This window comes from Chanos chanos, chromosome 8 (assembly GCF_902362185.1).
Source record: "Chanos chanos chromosome 8, fChaCha1.1, whole genome shotgun sequence".
NCBI lineage: Eukaryota > Metazoa > Chordata > Actinopteri > Gonorynchiformes > Chanidae > Chanos > Chanos chanos.
The window spans coordinates 6,658,394-6,673,100 of record NC_044502.1 but is presented as its reverse complement, the minus strand read 5'-3'; the positions used below and the strand labels follow the sequence as shown (position 1 = coordinate 6,673,100).

The 14,707-nt window shown below is 43.0% G+C and overlaps 1 protein-coding gene across 1 annotated transcript; it reads left to right on the top strand.

Moving 5' to 3' along the window:
* The first annotated feature begins 44 nt into the window (after positions 1-44).
* ccdc85al (coiled-coil domain containing 85A, like) lies at positions 45-14,237 on the top strand. The gene is made up of 4 exons (XM_030781844.1): positions 45-308; positions 1,304-2,360; positions 12,451-12,508; positions 13,625-14,237. Exons 1-4 carry the CDS (start codon positions 45-47, stop codon positions 13,641-13,643), a joined length of 1,398 nt encoding a protein of 465 aa, XP_030637704.1. The 3' UTR covers positions 13,644-14,237.
* Positions 14,238-14,707: the final 470 nt, after the last annotated feature.

The window sequence follows — 14,707 nt, the reverse complement described above, 5'->3', positions numbered from 1 at the left end:
ATAAATATTTTATCAGTTGCTGGTAACGTAGCCAATCTGAACTGATGGAGAAAGCAACACAATCGCAGCCTCAGCTTCAGCAGCTGCAGCAGCTTCAGCTGTCAATATCGAAGGCTACAGAAAGTCCGGCTGAGGATATTTCCAATTTGACGGATGAGGACCTCCTAAAGTGGAGCAAGGAGGACCTAGTGCGGCGGCTCCGGAGGTCTGAGGCAGATAAAATGAGCGTTATTTTGGACCACGGAAATCTGATTCGGGAAGTCAACCGCAGCTTACAGTTACACCTGAGCGAAATCCGGGGGTTGAAGGTAAAGAGACGCGCATTCCTGAGCGATGAGATCATAGTTTTAGAGTGCACCTGCGCGCACGGTGGGTTCTGAGGATGCGCCGGTTGCACCCACACATATAAGCACGCTGAGCTGTAGAATACATTTTGTTTTGTTGTTATTGAAGAATTCGGATATATCAAGTTGAATATGTTTCATGGATCTTAGCAACAGCTCAGAAGAACTTACTGTAGGGTGTGAAACAGTATAATTATATCATCTTACCGATTTGAGCCGCCGAAATTGTAAGGGTGGTGTGGTGATTATGTGGTTAGCTTATGTTTCAGTCTCTCAGCCGGAGTACTTAGATTAATTTAGTCACCTAGCCTACTTTGTAGAGCAGCAGTATCTAAGGACACACCTGTTGTCTACACCAATTAAAATGGTAAGGAGCAAGAGGACTAATATACTGCGTAATTTGTAGATTCAGACATTTCCCATGTTTTAGATGTTCAAAAACAGTCCGGCAAGATGTACAGTTTACCACAGATTTCACAGGAGACCAGGGTGGTATCCTGACGTTATTTCATGCTGGGAGCCAGGGTTTGCTGGTGCAGTACCTCTTTAGGGACGAGCATGTGTTACTGAATCTGGCTGTAACTCTGGAGCTCCGTTAGCATGTCATGGTAAGACTGCGATGGAGCAACAGTGTTCTCTTTTGATTATAAGAAAACATTAAGGCCAGTCCTTTTCAACTAATTAACCAGACAGAAGAACAGAGTCCAACAGTAAGTAAGGTATAATCTCAACATTACAGAATGCACAAGTGAGAACTTGAAATCAGTTTGCATGGCCTCTTCTTTCTTGCTCTTCCGTCAGTTCAGTTCAACAGCGTTGCAAAATTGGAGGTTTTCAACAGATGATTGTTTTAACCTTGATTGGTTCTATAGTCAAGGTTACATCTTAATAAAAAAAAAAAACCATTTTGTTCCTTAAATGCTAATTTTTTTTTTTTTTATTTGAATGTGATAATGAAGGACGTGAACCAGAAACTGCAGGAAGATAACCGCGAGCTGCGTGACCTGTGCTGCTTCCTGGACGACGACCGACAGAAAGGCAAGCGGGTGTCGCGCGAGTGGCAGCGCCTTGGCCGATACAGCGCCAGCATCATGCGTAAGGAAGTCGCGCTTTACCTGCAGAAACTCAAGGAACTGGAACTCCGGCAAGAGGAGGTGATTCGGGAGAACCTGGAGCTCAAGGAGCTCTGCTTGCTCCTGGACGAGGAGAAGGGGGTCGGCGGCGGGGGGATTGGACAAGGGGGCGGGGGTCACGGTGTCGGAGGGTGTCGAAACTCTATTGACAGTCAAAGCAGTCTGTTGGTCCCTGGTGCCGGACTGCTGATGATGCGCGACGTGGGCGACGGGAGCAGCACCTCCAGCGCGGGGAGCGCAGACAGCGCCGACCACGCACATCACAAGCAGGCGCTTTCAGCCGGGCCCGTTGGAGGAGGAGGAGGAGGGAGCAGTCCCGAACACCTCCATAAGCCCAGGAGCGGAGGAGCTGGCGGAGGAGGCGTGGAGATATCGAGCCCCGACCATCCGGCCCCGGGAAGGCACAGGAGCACCAGCCTGGAGTACCCGTTCGCCCTGCCCCAGCCTTGCCGGCCACGCTGCGGATCCATCTCGGTGCCTGATCACAGACTCATGAGGGGTCTGAGCCCCGAAAAATACGGGGGTCGTCCCCTGAGTCGCAGGAGCCCGGAAACCCAGCCTAAGCACAGTGCCGAGAGCCTGGCCCTCAAGCAGCACCACTTGGGCCCTGGGCATGGTAGCAGCCCGGAGCTCTACCAGAGGCATAGGGGGAGTATCAGCAGCAGCTGTGGAAGCCCTGAGCCCCGGCAGGTGCTGTTTGGGACCCCTGAACACCATGACAAAGGCATGCTGGGAGGGAGCAGTCCAGAGATGCTTAGGCACCAGTATAGTGTCAGTCCTGAGCATGTGAAGTTCGGCAGCCCCGGGAGAGAGGCGGTGGCACGGAGACCAGCTGGAGATGAGCTATCGCCTCACCACAGGAGCATCTACAATGGTACGGACGGTAGGTTTGATTTACGGAAGAGAGCATCTTTGAGAAGAGAAGTTAGTGCAGGATGATTCACAATGTATCATCATGCTAAATGTTTCAGTACTCTGTAATTATAGCAAAAAAAATGACTGCAGGTGAGATGAAACAGGAGTGATGACTAGTGATTAAACACGGCGACAGTTAGTTCATGTGTAATTACAATCTGCATCTTTTCCAGTGAAAAAAAAAGAGAAATTCTGCACAGAGTTGACTGCAGAGTATCACATCATAGTCACATTTTCTTTGCCGGTTTCCAAATTGCCCCAGATCTGTTCTTTAATAAATTAGCCAGACGTGATAAAAAAAAAAGATACAATTAATCACCCTCTTTTCAGTTTAATAATTTTGCTGCATCCTCCACCTGAAATCGCTACTTTTTGTAAGTACAGGGCAGAGGTTATGGGGTTGTCAGGGAGAGGCTGGGAGAATATCGAAAGCGACCGCTTGGCTGGTGTTTGAATACCCTTCGCCGGCTGCTAATGATTTCTCGAGGAGAAAACGCTGAGTGGCTCAGCTAGCGCTGCTAACACTGTCCACAGGATGTATCCCTCAAGGTGAAATATCTGCCTAGCTTTGCACTGCAACATGTAAAAATGCCTCCTTAACAGCTTATAATGCCCTAAGAAAACAGATGAACAGTGTGAAGTTTGAAGTGAGAGCATAAGGCTGTGATAGGGAGTGTTTGAGTTGTATTTTTCTGCATTCAGCTTTGCCTCAGGTTTAAGGCTGAACAGCATGAAATCAGTGATTCACACAAATTACTGTCACGGTCATTATTTAGTCAAAACACGTTTATTTTTTTCCCACAGTAGACGCTATGTGCCTGGAAGAGGCGGCAATAAACACCCCCCTGTCAAAAAGCCAAATGATAGCGTTGTTCTGTTGTCATAGCAGGTTTTGTAAGCTAACTCTTTTGTCTGTGATAAAACCTCTTCTCAAAAACTGTCTGGTTACAAAACAAACATTTCACTGCTCTGAAAATCTGCACCTTTAATATGAACGCCTCACATCGCCACGTCTTGTAACACTGTCACAACAGGTTGAGCGTAACCCCTGCACATCCCGTAACGGCTTTACGCCCCTGCGGTTACACCTCAGACCGCACTGAGACGTCAAGCCCTCGCGATTCTTCTTCAACCCGCGTACGTTATCTTAGCCCTTTGCGCTTTTCTCCCAGACAAGGTTAGCTAACGAGGCGTCCGTTATTTTGAGCCCGGGGCGGCTCCGGTGTTGTCTTCCGCCTCTTTAAAGACGTCCAGAACATTTGTCACTGTCACGCACTGTCCTGAGCTTCGTCCTGCTGAGCTGACCCCGCACCCTGTCGTCTGTGCAGCTCGGAGAGGAGCCTGAGTCGGTCTTCTATTATGTGATTTTTATAATGGGGCTATTTCATAAGATCACAGATTGTTTCGGAAAAAAAAAAAATTCAGTTAGGGCCAGAGTACAGGGCTAGGTTCCACACTACAGCTCTCTCATATTTTTTTGTGAGAAATTGTATACTATAAGACATCATATGTTTATACAACACTAAAATTCAAACCGCTCCTATAATGTAACACTTCAGCTTTATGCCATTATCTCAAATATCAACATAATGCAAGGGAATAACTTTCGGATATTATGGCGGGAAAAGCAAGCTGACAGTACGTAGGAAATCGTTTTGTTTTTACAGTTTGAATAAAGAGTATTTTACTTTTCATCACACCCTGTGATAACAAATCTTGACTGGGAGCATGGAGTGGCTCAGCAGGCATCTCAGTCCCATTTTATTTTTTAAGGAGAATTTTTTTTTCAAGTCACTATTATGGACCGAATGGTTCAGGACAGACCACTGGGATAAAATGCCACTCTGCCCGCTGGGTAAATAGTTTATAGTTGATCTGAAATTGAGCTATTTTTTTTTAATAAAATACCTAGGCTGATGGCTATACTGTAAAGAATATAGCTAGAGAGTTGTGAGTTCTTCCAGGACAGAAAGTGTGTGAATATAGCGTGCACATGTATAGAAAGGCTGCGTGTTGACTCTCTGCCAGAAACTGTTAACATGGTTATGGACAAGAGAATTCAATTCCTGTGACGATGTTACCCTGCCCTTACTGCGCCCTGCTGGATTATCATGTAAGAGGTTTTCATGGAATTACTATTTTTTCTTCTTCTTTTATTTTTTTTTTTTCAAAGTTGGGTCCCAATTTCACTCAAAAGCTCAAAGCACACAGCAATAAACATAGTAGGGTTTTTTTAAGCCATAGGAAAAAAAAAAAAAAATCAGACAAATAAGCATGTCTAAATAATGATGCCGTAACACCATATGAGATCCAATCCTTTTTAAATATTGGTGAAATCCAAAATGAAAGCAAAACAACGCCTGACCCTCTCAACTAATAGTAATACCATCATCTGCTGCTTTATTTCTTTATTGGTTTTCTGAGGAACACACAGAGCCGGACCAGAGAGTCCTCTCATACCATCTCCACTGGCTGCTCTGATGTATTTGTTTGTATTTTCATTGACAATCTGTCCGGTGGTGTACAGGGGATATTCAGTCCTGTGAGTCCAACTTGTTTTTTTTGTTGTTTTTTTTAATACTCAACCTGGAGTTGGAAAGGAAAATAACAGATGAATATGCACCAGGGGAAATGGAAATGGGAATGCTGAAGATGGAAACAAGTGTGTGTGTGTGTGTGTGGGTGTGAGACACATGCACATGCACACGCACGCAAACACACACATACACACGCGTGCGCGCACACAATGTAAAGATTTTTGTTTTCTCTCTAGTGTTCAGTGTTGTCTTCTGCTGACTGTGCACCTGGTCATATACTCACTGATTTTGAGAGGGCTGCAGCAGCAAATGTTTCTATAGCAGAGGGTAAAAGTCTCCGAATGATCGTGTTTTCTGCTATGGTAATCACATAATCTGCATATTGGCTTAAGCTGCTCAGATGAACAAGGGAGAGAGAGAGAGAGAGAGAATAAAGAAAAAGGTATGCAACACCCTTTTTTCCTCCCCGATGCCAATGCGAGTGCCACCTCCGAACTTACAAACATTCCACCTCTTCTGGCTGACGCAGTTTTCTTGTCTGTCTGACCCGTTACTTAGACAGATAGACACAGAATTTTAAGAAGGGGGGGTTGAGGCGGGCCCGGATGCTCTCTGAAGCCACGGCCAGAGAAACGCACAGAGCGTAGCGAAGCTTCCGGCATCTGAAAGCTCAGGGGAGCTTGTGATGCAGCAGCCCGGTATCGCTGCCTCTGTTCTCCGGTGTGACCTCCTCCACGACCTTGGGAGACGCTCCCCTCTGACTTGGGGCTCTATATATAGCAGCTAGACTTTGAGCTTCCTCGATGTTTACCTTACAGTGACCACCTTTCCCCTACATTCTGCGGAGCACATGCTGCGAACACACTTTCCGTGAATGGGGAACGTAGAAGCCATTTATAATAACTTAATTAGGATTCATTTGTCTAGCTTGTCTTTTCGGGTCAGAAAAAAAATGGGGGGGGGAGGGGGGCACACACGCACGTGTGTCCTCTGGAAACTTCCATGATGTGGAATACGGATGCTTCAGTGACAGAAGGTAGGGTTTTAATAGGCAGAGGCTCTGGATGTTTCAGTTTTATATGTGAGTACTTAAGGTGGCACAACTGTAAAATACACGATCTTTCAATCAGAGAGAGAGGGAGAGGGCGAGAGAGAGACAGAGAGACAGAGAGAGGAGGTGCGACATTCTATCCCATGCTAGATTTACAGACGTTTTTCATGTTATGGACTGTTCAGGTCAGGAGAAGAATTTATTTCTCTATGATTAACCGATTGGCCCTGAGGCAGTTTGAACTGTTGACCCCAGGGTCATAGAGTTTGAATTTTATTTCAGTTTATTATTATTATTATTTCTCGTAGATGGAGCTGAATTACGTTTTTGGAGTATTCATGTATTCTAATTAAACAAGACCAGGCAAAAATTTAATAGCGGGGGGTCAGTGTGTCCTCGCCTTTTGCCAAAGGAGACGAGTTTATATTTAAAGTTTCTAATCACACGTTTCATTTCTTCCCCTTTGGTGCTTTTATCGTGTTCTAATGATTTCTAATCAATGTGTCATCATCATCCTTTTGTGTCAGTGTGTGAGCACAGTTTTAAATCTCACAAGCTGCGCATTTGGAGTCTAAAACAGAAGAGTTTTGATCTAGATTATGAAGTCTTACACACGCAATATCAACAAAACTAATATGACTATTGAGAATAGTGTAGGATTTTACCACAGAGCCATCAAATCCAAATGTAATTTTGGCAACTGTGATTACAGTGCAACTGAGGATTAGAATGATTCTGCTTCTAGTTTCCCCTAAGTATGAAGGAACTATGAACATTGTGTTCCAGTATATAAATATGAAAGAACTATGGATATTGTGTTGTACTATAAAAGTATGAAAGAACCATGAACATTGTGTTCCACTACACGATATGAAGGAACCATGAACATTGTGTTCCAGTACATAATATGAAGGAACTATGAACATTATGTTCCAGTATATAATATGAAGGAACTATGAACATTGTGTTCCAGTATATAATATGAAAGAACTATGGATATTGTGTTGCACTATATAAGTAAGAAGGAAGTCTGAACATTATGTTCCAGTACATAAATATGAAAGAACTATGAACATTATGTCCCAGTATATAATATGAAAGAACTATGGATATTGTGTTGCACTATATAAGTATGAAAGAAGTCTGAATACTGTGTTCCAGTATATAAATATGAAAGAACTATGAACATTGTGTTCCAGTGTACAACATGAAGGAACTACAAACATTGTGTTCCAATATACAGTATGAAAGAACTGTGAACATTGTGTTCCAGTATATAATATGAAAGAACCATGGATATTGTGTTGCACTACATAAGTATGAAATAACTATGAACATTGTGTCCTAATATATTTCCCCTGCTTTCATATAAACATAGAGGGATTAAACATATGGTACGCTTTTCTAAGGACATCATGTCTCGGGTCACATGACCACGATGTACTGAGACAGAATGACTTTGTTAGATATGCCTGAAAAGATAATACTCTTGAAGATAATTATACATCTGCATAATCCCATTAACATCCAGTAATAAGACCAAGAGATGGATAATTACGAGGATGGCTAGATAAAGGGACGGACCGAGGCGAATCCAGTGTCACTCCCTCACTATTTTGTTTTCGTCGGCTGAATACAATATAAGGAAGAGCGCGGTGCGAATGCTGGCTCTGACAGGCCTGCCTGAGCCAGGCCCCTGAGGTCTGGCTGTTAAGGCTTTCTACAGACATTCCGTGGGGCTTCGGCACCGACGCTCAAACTCACACAGTCGCATCCCCCCCGTCCCCTCCGCTTTGGATCCGTGCGAACTCAGCCAAGGAGCTGGCAGATTATCACACGAAGGGAAAAAAAGAAAGAAAAAAAAAAAGGTCCCGCAATTAGTTTTCCGTGTGAAAATGGCCGGAAAGAAAAGGACGGGGGAGAAAAAAAAATGGTTTCCTTTTTGAAAGTCGTACATGGAAAAATTGGATATGGGTTTTATATGCATGTTGGAGAATAACGCCTCCCGTTATGTTGTTACGAGCTTTAGTCGACGTGCTGTCTGATTTTGGCCCCAGATATGACATGTCCATTAACCATTTCATGCCTGAGGTTCATTTAAAACTCAAGATAAGCCAATAATAGAATTCAGAAGCTTCTGATAAACCTTGGATTTGGTCATCAATCTTTCATTGTTCGCCGTGGGCTCTGCTCAAGGCAGTAGTCTTTGTCCTGTATTCTTATCTTTGATTTATGTATCCTGAAGATTACAGTTGAGATATGATCTCTTCAAGCTGAAATTACAAGTCATGATAAGATTGCTGTGCCGTAATTGATTTAATGCCAACAGATACACAGTTTCAAACAAAAACAAATCTCTAAACCTCTGAACAAGCTTAGTACAAGTTTGAGGTTTTTTTTTTTTTCCCTTGCATATCTCCCACGAATTCTCATGACTGGCCGTAGCCAATGCATTGCTTTCGGAGGATCTGCGTAAGGAAAAACGTTGACAGCGAGAAGGTCTATATTTGATTTAAATTTCATTTTGAGGAGCCATTTTAATGGTTCTCTCGGTTCCATCGGTCTTAATGTGTTTGCAGGCTCATGAAGAGGGGTTGTTTTTTTTTTTTTTTTGAAAGGGAAGGAGTTGTTGTGCTGTGACAGAGGATTATGGGACTTTGAGTTCAATTGCACTCTCTCTCTCTGGGTTTGCTTTGTGCCCCCACGTCTCTTATCCTTCTTTCCTCTGAAACAGATGAGCAATATCACACCCTCCTCTTTGTTCAAGCTCGTCCATTCTGCAGTACTTGTGTGCAGGCGTTTTTTTTTTGTTGTTTTTTTTTTTAACATAAAGACCAAATTAACGTGGATTGGATGACACAAATTTCTCTGTAAAGTGGTTTTCATTTATTTAAATACGGTTTAGTTTTCACTGAGAGTTTTAACCGACTCACAAAATTCCAACAGTACCCTGTTGTTCTAAAGCCAAAAAAAAAAAAAAAAAAAAAATCCCCAGCAATTGAACCAATGCCTTTTCTGACCTTCAGAATTTTCTAAATTCGGCTCCGGCACCAATTTACCAATCCGCGAAAGGTCTGAGCCCGTGCAAAAAAAGAAGACCTCAGAGAATCACAAAATGTCATGAAAATGGCTTCACTGAGTAGGTCAACACAGTAATGAGACTACGTGCCAAGCAGAGACTTTGTATAAGTTCTGACCTGGGGGCATGGAAAATTCACTCGTCACATATCTGGCCCACAAGTGTCATCCTCATAGCATGTGCCACCTATGGCGGTTATTTTTGTAACCGTTGTTGACCCCCTTTTCTTTTTAAAGAGATGTCATTAATGTGCAACATCTGTTTATTTTGCAGGCTGTGCTATCATTCCCCCCCCCCCCCCCCCCCGCCTTGCTCGCTTGTTTTACAGTTCAATCTCTTAACACATCATGTGCAGCTGTTCTCTAATAATCGACTGGGTTTCTTTGAATATTTTTCGTCGACTGCGCGTTGAAAAAAAAAAAAACCCCGATGCAGCCTGCTAAATGCTGTGTTAGGAGAGCTGACATCATCGGGTTGTTTATTGACACGAGACACTATATTTCTATTTTTAACTTTCTGACTTATTCATTTATTCTGCATAAATCAGCGGCAGACGAGCGAATGCTCTTTTCTCGGGAATGTTTACACGCCAACCCCCCCCCCCCCCAATCGCTATCGCTCTGCTCCAATTCACTCCCCTCCACTTTAAAGCTTAAACAGTTGTATGATCTCTGGAAATATAGGCCATTCTGCTGTAATCCATGTGTTTCGGTGACTGCACCATGTAAGATAGTGTCTCTGTGTGTACACAGTGCATGTGTGTGCGTCTGTGTGCGCGTGTGTGTGCTACTTTCCAATTCCTTTTGAAATAAGTAAATGCTCAACCCCCCCCCCCCCCCCCCCCCCCCCAAAAACAAAAAAACAAAACAAACAAAAACCTCAGATCACAGGAACTGTAAAATGTCATGTTCTGTGCTTGGTGGAAGAATACTAAGGTTGCTGAGGGTATGTTCTTTGCGATATGTGGAGAATATTCCTCCATCCTACTATTGCCTGGTTGTGACAGAGTACTATGCCTGCCTCTATCATATTTGGATGAGTTATGGGGACACTTTGAGTTGAGTTATGGTCTACTTTTTGTTAAAGCTTGTGTGGCATCTTCAACAATTCACTGTTTCGTTGTTGATGGTCTGTAGCTTTAAAGCAGGGCTCTCCAAATATACACTTTTGTGCTTACTCAGATTGTACCCTCTTGGGAAAGTCCAGTGACAGTATGTGTGTGTGTGTGTGTGTGTGTCTGTGCATGTGTGACTGTGTGTGTGAGTAAGTGTGTGTGTGAGTGAGTGTGCGTGAGTCTGCTGGAGAAGTGTGCGACAGGCTGACCGCAAGACAAACGAGAGATCACAAATCTCCTTCTCGTCTCTGGGCTCCCTCCTGGTTTTCTCATGAATTATTCATGAGAAAGATTTGAGATCTTAGCAGCTCAATAAGAAATTACCTCACGCTGATCTCACAATCCAAACTCACGGGCTGAGCTCACTCGGAGCAAAAGAGTGCCATAAATTTATCATGACAGCTTCAAAACAGGCGTCATGAGTACTCATAAATTTTCTGTGTTAAGCTAATTAGATATTGCTAATTAAATGCATGGTGACATATACTGCTTTATAATATTTATGAGAATTATTTCAGTGTAAAACATACTTTATTAGAGGTTCTAATTGATTCAGTGATTTTTGGTAAGTCAAGAATGGAATGTTTATGAAAACATGTAAGCTACCTTATCCATCCACAAGTCAAGGCACTTGTAATAGCTGTTGACTTTCTGACCAGTTAAGGGGTACATGGCAAAAAAAAAAAAAAAAAAACCCTTGATGGTTTTATTAATGGATAATATTGATTCAACCAAGGAATTTGGAGGGCAATCAGAAACTCTGATTGTGGTGATAGAGTTCTATGTTCATTACTCAAAACCCTTTTACCAAAGCTATCAAACCTCGAAATCCCCCCTTAAACCCCTTCTGATTTCTCATCTTGACTCTTTAGATCTGTTAAGTTGAAACTATCACATCTTCAACCTCTGTGTAACATTGCGAGTCCTCACCTTCCCAATGACTTCGTTATCCTTGTGTACGTAGTGGAGATAGTTCGTCGCCGGTCGACTTGACAGGGACCTGCTCTCTCTAATTGTTTAGCTGTTTACCGCGTTCTACGAAGCAAGCCCCTTTATCCGTTAAATATGTTCATTACGCTCACGCGCTGACCTCCGTGTGTTATCCGGCTTTTTCAAACGCGGACTGCGTGCACGTCGGCAGTTAAACTGGGCCGCGGCGCCGTTCGCTAAAGACCCACACAGCTGTACCAATGACATTTGTCTCGCTTTAATCGTATAAACTCAGACCAGAACGCCATGAAAAATGTGCGGAGGAAACGTGTTGAAGAAATGTGGAGAAGGTTACGTTTGAAGACGCATGAGGAAGTAAACGCATATCGACAGCACACTGTATGGCGCTTTACTGTTACTTGCTTGCCGGAAGCAAATATTGAATCGGTTACATAGGATGTGCTATCATAAACATGTCCTTGAAAATATTAACCGCAAAGTTCCTCGTCATTGGGGTAGATGTCATAAAGGACTAGGGAAAAACTAATTCATATTAGACTAGCAGGGATTCCTTCTTGTAAGTTTCTTTTATTAGTTTGTATTATCTTTTATGGAAAATGGAATAGGGATGACAAAGCATTTTAGACTAAGTCAACTAAAAAAACCCCAAAAAACATGGCATTATGTGTGCCTACCACATTTCACACCCTTTGCTGGTGAAACTTCTTTGTATGTATATATGTATGTATGTGTGTGTGTGTGTGTGTGTGTGTGTGTGTTTGTGTGTGTGTGTGTTAGTCTGTGCATGTGTAAGTGTATCTGTGTATATGCATGTACAGCATACATAAAAACCAGGGCGATTCGCAGTCACTTAGCCTTTGCGGGCTGACAGTGAGTGCTTGTGGCTGTCAGATGCGGCAGGTCTGCAGTGCCGGAGAGCACTGGAGCAGAGTGGGCTAAGGGAAGCGAAGCCTCTACACGCTGTCTCAATTGTCCTCAGTCTACACCCCGAAACACCCCTGAGACAAAGTGGCAGTCCTGTTACAAATACATCTGCAGCTTTCGCTCCTGCTATTTCTCTTTCTTCATCTACCTCTGTGTCAGTTCCTGTCTGGTACGGTCTTTGTGTTGTAGCTGGTTTGCATATTAAAAAGCCTTTAAAATGAAAGTCAGTGTCGTCCTGAGGTTGTGGTGTAAGTACACTGTGTGGTGATATAAAAGATGGGGAGACATCTTATGCAGGTTGGCATAAAAATGCAAAATGATGCTGTCAGTGTGTGTCAGGGTAATGCTCTTGTATGACACGTCTTTTTTTTTTTTTTTTCCTTTTTTCTCTTCCTCCTGCAGCTTTGATATCGGCGGGCTGTTGCAGCAATAACTGCAGAAATGTGAAGCTATGGGACAGGTGAGTGACAAGAGACCTCAGAGAAACCCTTAACCGACAGACACCTTTCCCAAAATCACAAGCAACTCCGTATAGAACCCATAGTATGTTATATGTGGTACGTGAGCATTGGTAATATTCACAGAGTCTAAGATAGTTCATTAAAAGGACAGTTAGGAAGGGTAGAGTTCTTGGGGGGAAAAAAAAGCAGAGATACTGGAAGACAAACATGTGCTTTGTTTTTGTTTTCTCTGCCTTTTTCTAGTGGAAAAGTCTGAGTAACCTTTTGTTATGTTGCCATGCACTGTGGTCAGTCTCTGCATGATCTCTCTATCTGTGCGTGCGTGTTTGTGTGTGTGTGTGTGTGTGTGTGTGTGCGTGCATGCGTGCGTGGTGTGGGTCTGTAAGTAAGAGGAGGTAGGGGTGACTCTGTCTGTTAGCCCAGCCTGGCCAGTTAGCCCAGCATGGATAGAAAATGGCTTTGTGAATGGTTAATGTCTTTAAGACAGGGACACACACACACATACACACCCTAATCTTGACTTTTTTCCACTGATAAAGGAATGTGTTTCTTTTCTTTTTGTTTTTTTCCTACCTTTTTGATGTGTTGTTCCATTTTGTTTATTTAGTTTTGTTTTCTTTCTCTCTTTCTTCTGAATATGAGAAAACCAGGATGACAAATGATGCAAGAAGAGCAATGACACCACAGTACTGTTGTCCCATGGCACTTTCTCTATTGATGCTGAAACACACACACACACACACACACTTATGTCTAATCCTTTGGGAGATTAATAGAAGAACAAAGATTTGACGCCATTCTCCTCTCTCTCTCTCTCGCTCTCACACACACACACACACACACACACGTTCAGAAGTAGACAATTACTTATACATTGACCCAATTAAATCATTCCCCACAAATAAAAGAGTAACTTAGTGGGTGCTGATCATTTTAGTGATTTGGCAGGAAGCCACTTAATTGTTTTGGCTGAAAGCCATTTCACCATATGAATTGAATAAGGCTGAAGGTCTTAGTATTGTCGTGACTCTAAAGCAACTCTAGCTAGGTTTACATCACCTTAGTATCGTATTAGTGTAGACAACTGCAAGGTAATGAATATTTCTCTCTTGCAGCTTTGATGCCTCATCTTGACCGTGCCCATTCCGGAGTGATTTGAGTTAGCACACCTCCCACCCAGGTGCCCTGAGGGACTAACGCCCATCACCTACCCTCAACCCCATTGCTCTGACAGATTCGGCAACGGTCAAGTTCATCTTTGTCCACGCATTCTCATCAGGTCGAGCAGTCAAACCTCATTCCATTGCTTCAGTCACTAGGAACTCCGTAATGGTCTAGTAGACCAAGCTGATGAAGTTCTTCTAAAGACGGTCGGGTCGAACAAACAAGCATGAAATCTGGAAAAAAAAAAAAAAAAAAAAAAAACGCAAAAAAAAAAAAAAAAAATTCCCTGCCAATCCTGTGAAGGTCTACCTCCTGAAGAAGAGCACAGCAAAGGAGACACACACAAACACATGAATACACACACACACACACACTCACACGCACGCACGCACATGCACACACAAACAAACACAGTCTGAGATGCCTCCTGTGGTTTACAGACATTCATCAGTGGGGATGCTCAGGAGTAATCAAACACGCGAGCCACCTCCTGTCTCTGTTTTCCTCTCTGCACTTTTAATTCACTTTCCTCTCTCTTTCTCTTTCTCCTCCTCCTCCTCCCTCCTCCTGCCTCTTTCTCTCTTCTTGCTCACCCTCTCTCTCTCTCTTTCTCTTGTTCTATTTCAACCTCTCTGCAGTTGACTGCACAAATCTGCAGCATTTTCTGTGTCAAATGTGTAATCTAAAACAAAAAAAAAATTGCCCAGCTCATCTGAAGGTGCTTTTCTCTCTTGCTCCTAATGTTTGTTTGTGTTAGGACAATCATTATTTTTGTCCTCGTTAATGTAATTTTTTTTTTTTTTTTTACCAAAGATATTCGGCAACATCTCACCAATAATTACCTGTAGCCTATTTATGAGGACAGTTTTGAAATGTGGTCTCGGTTTTTTCCTTTCTTTTTTGTTTTCATACATTGTTTTTCTTCTTTGGTAACTGGTCCCAGGGCCAGAAATACTAGAGCCATATATTCATGTGTATTCTTCAGAGAAAAGAGAGAAAGACAACTATTCCCACACCTTTAGACAATTACAGAA

Bases quoted from the DNA above. Each gene is read 5' to 3' on its own strand.
- ccdc85al (XM_030781844.1), top strand. From the start codon at position 45: ATGGAGAAAGCAACACAATCGCAGCCTCAGCTTCAGCAGCTGCAGCAG. The intron at 309-1,303 runs GTAAAGAGACGC...GTGATAATGAAG, and splicing joins GCGAAATCCGGGGGTTGAAG to GACGTGAACCAGAAACTGCA. The intron at 2,361-12,450 runs GTAGGTTTGATT...TTCCTCCTGCAG, and splicing joins CATCTACAATGGTACGGACG to CTTTGATATCGGCGGGCTGT.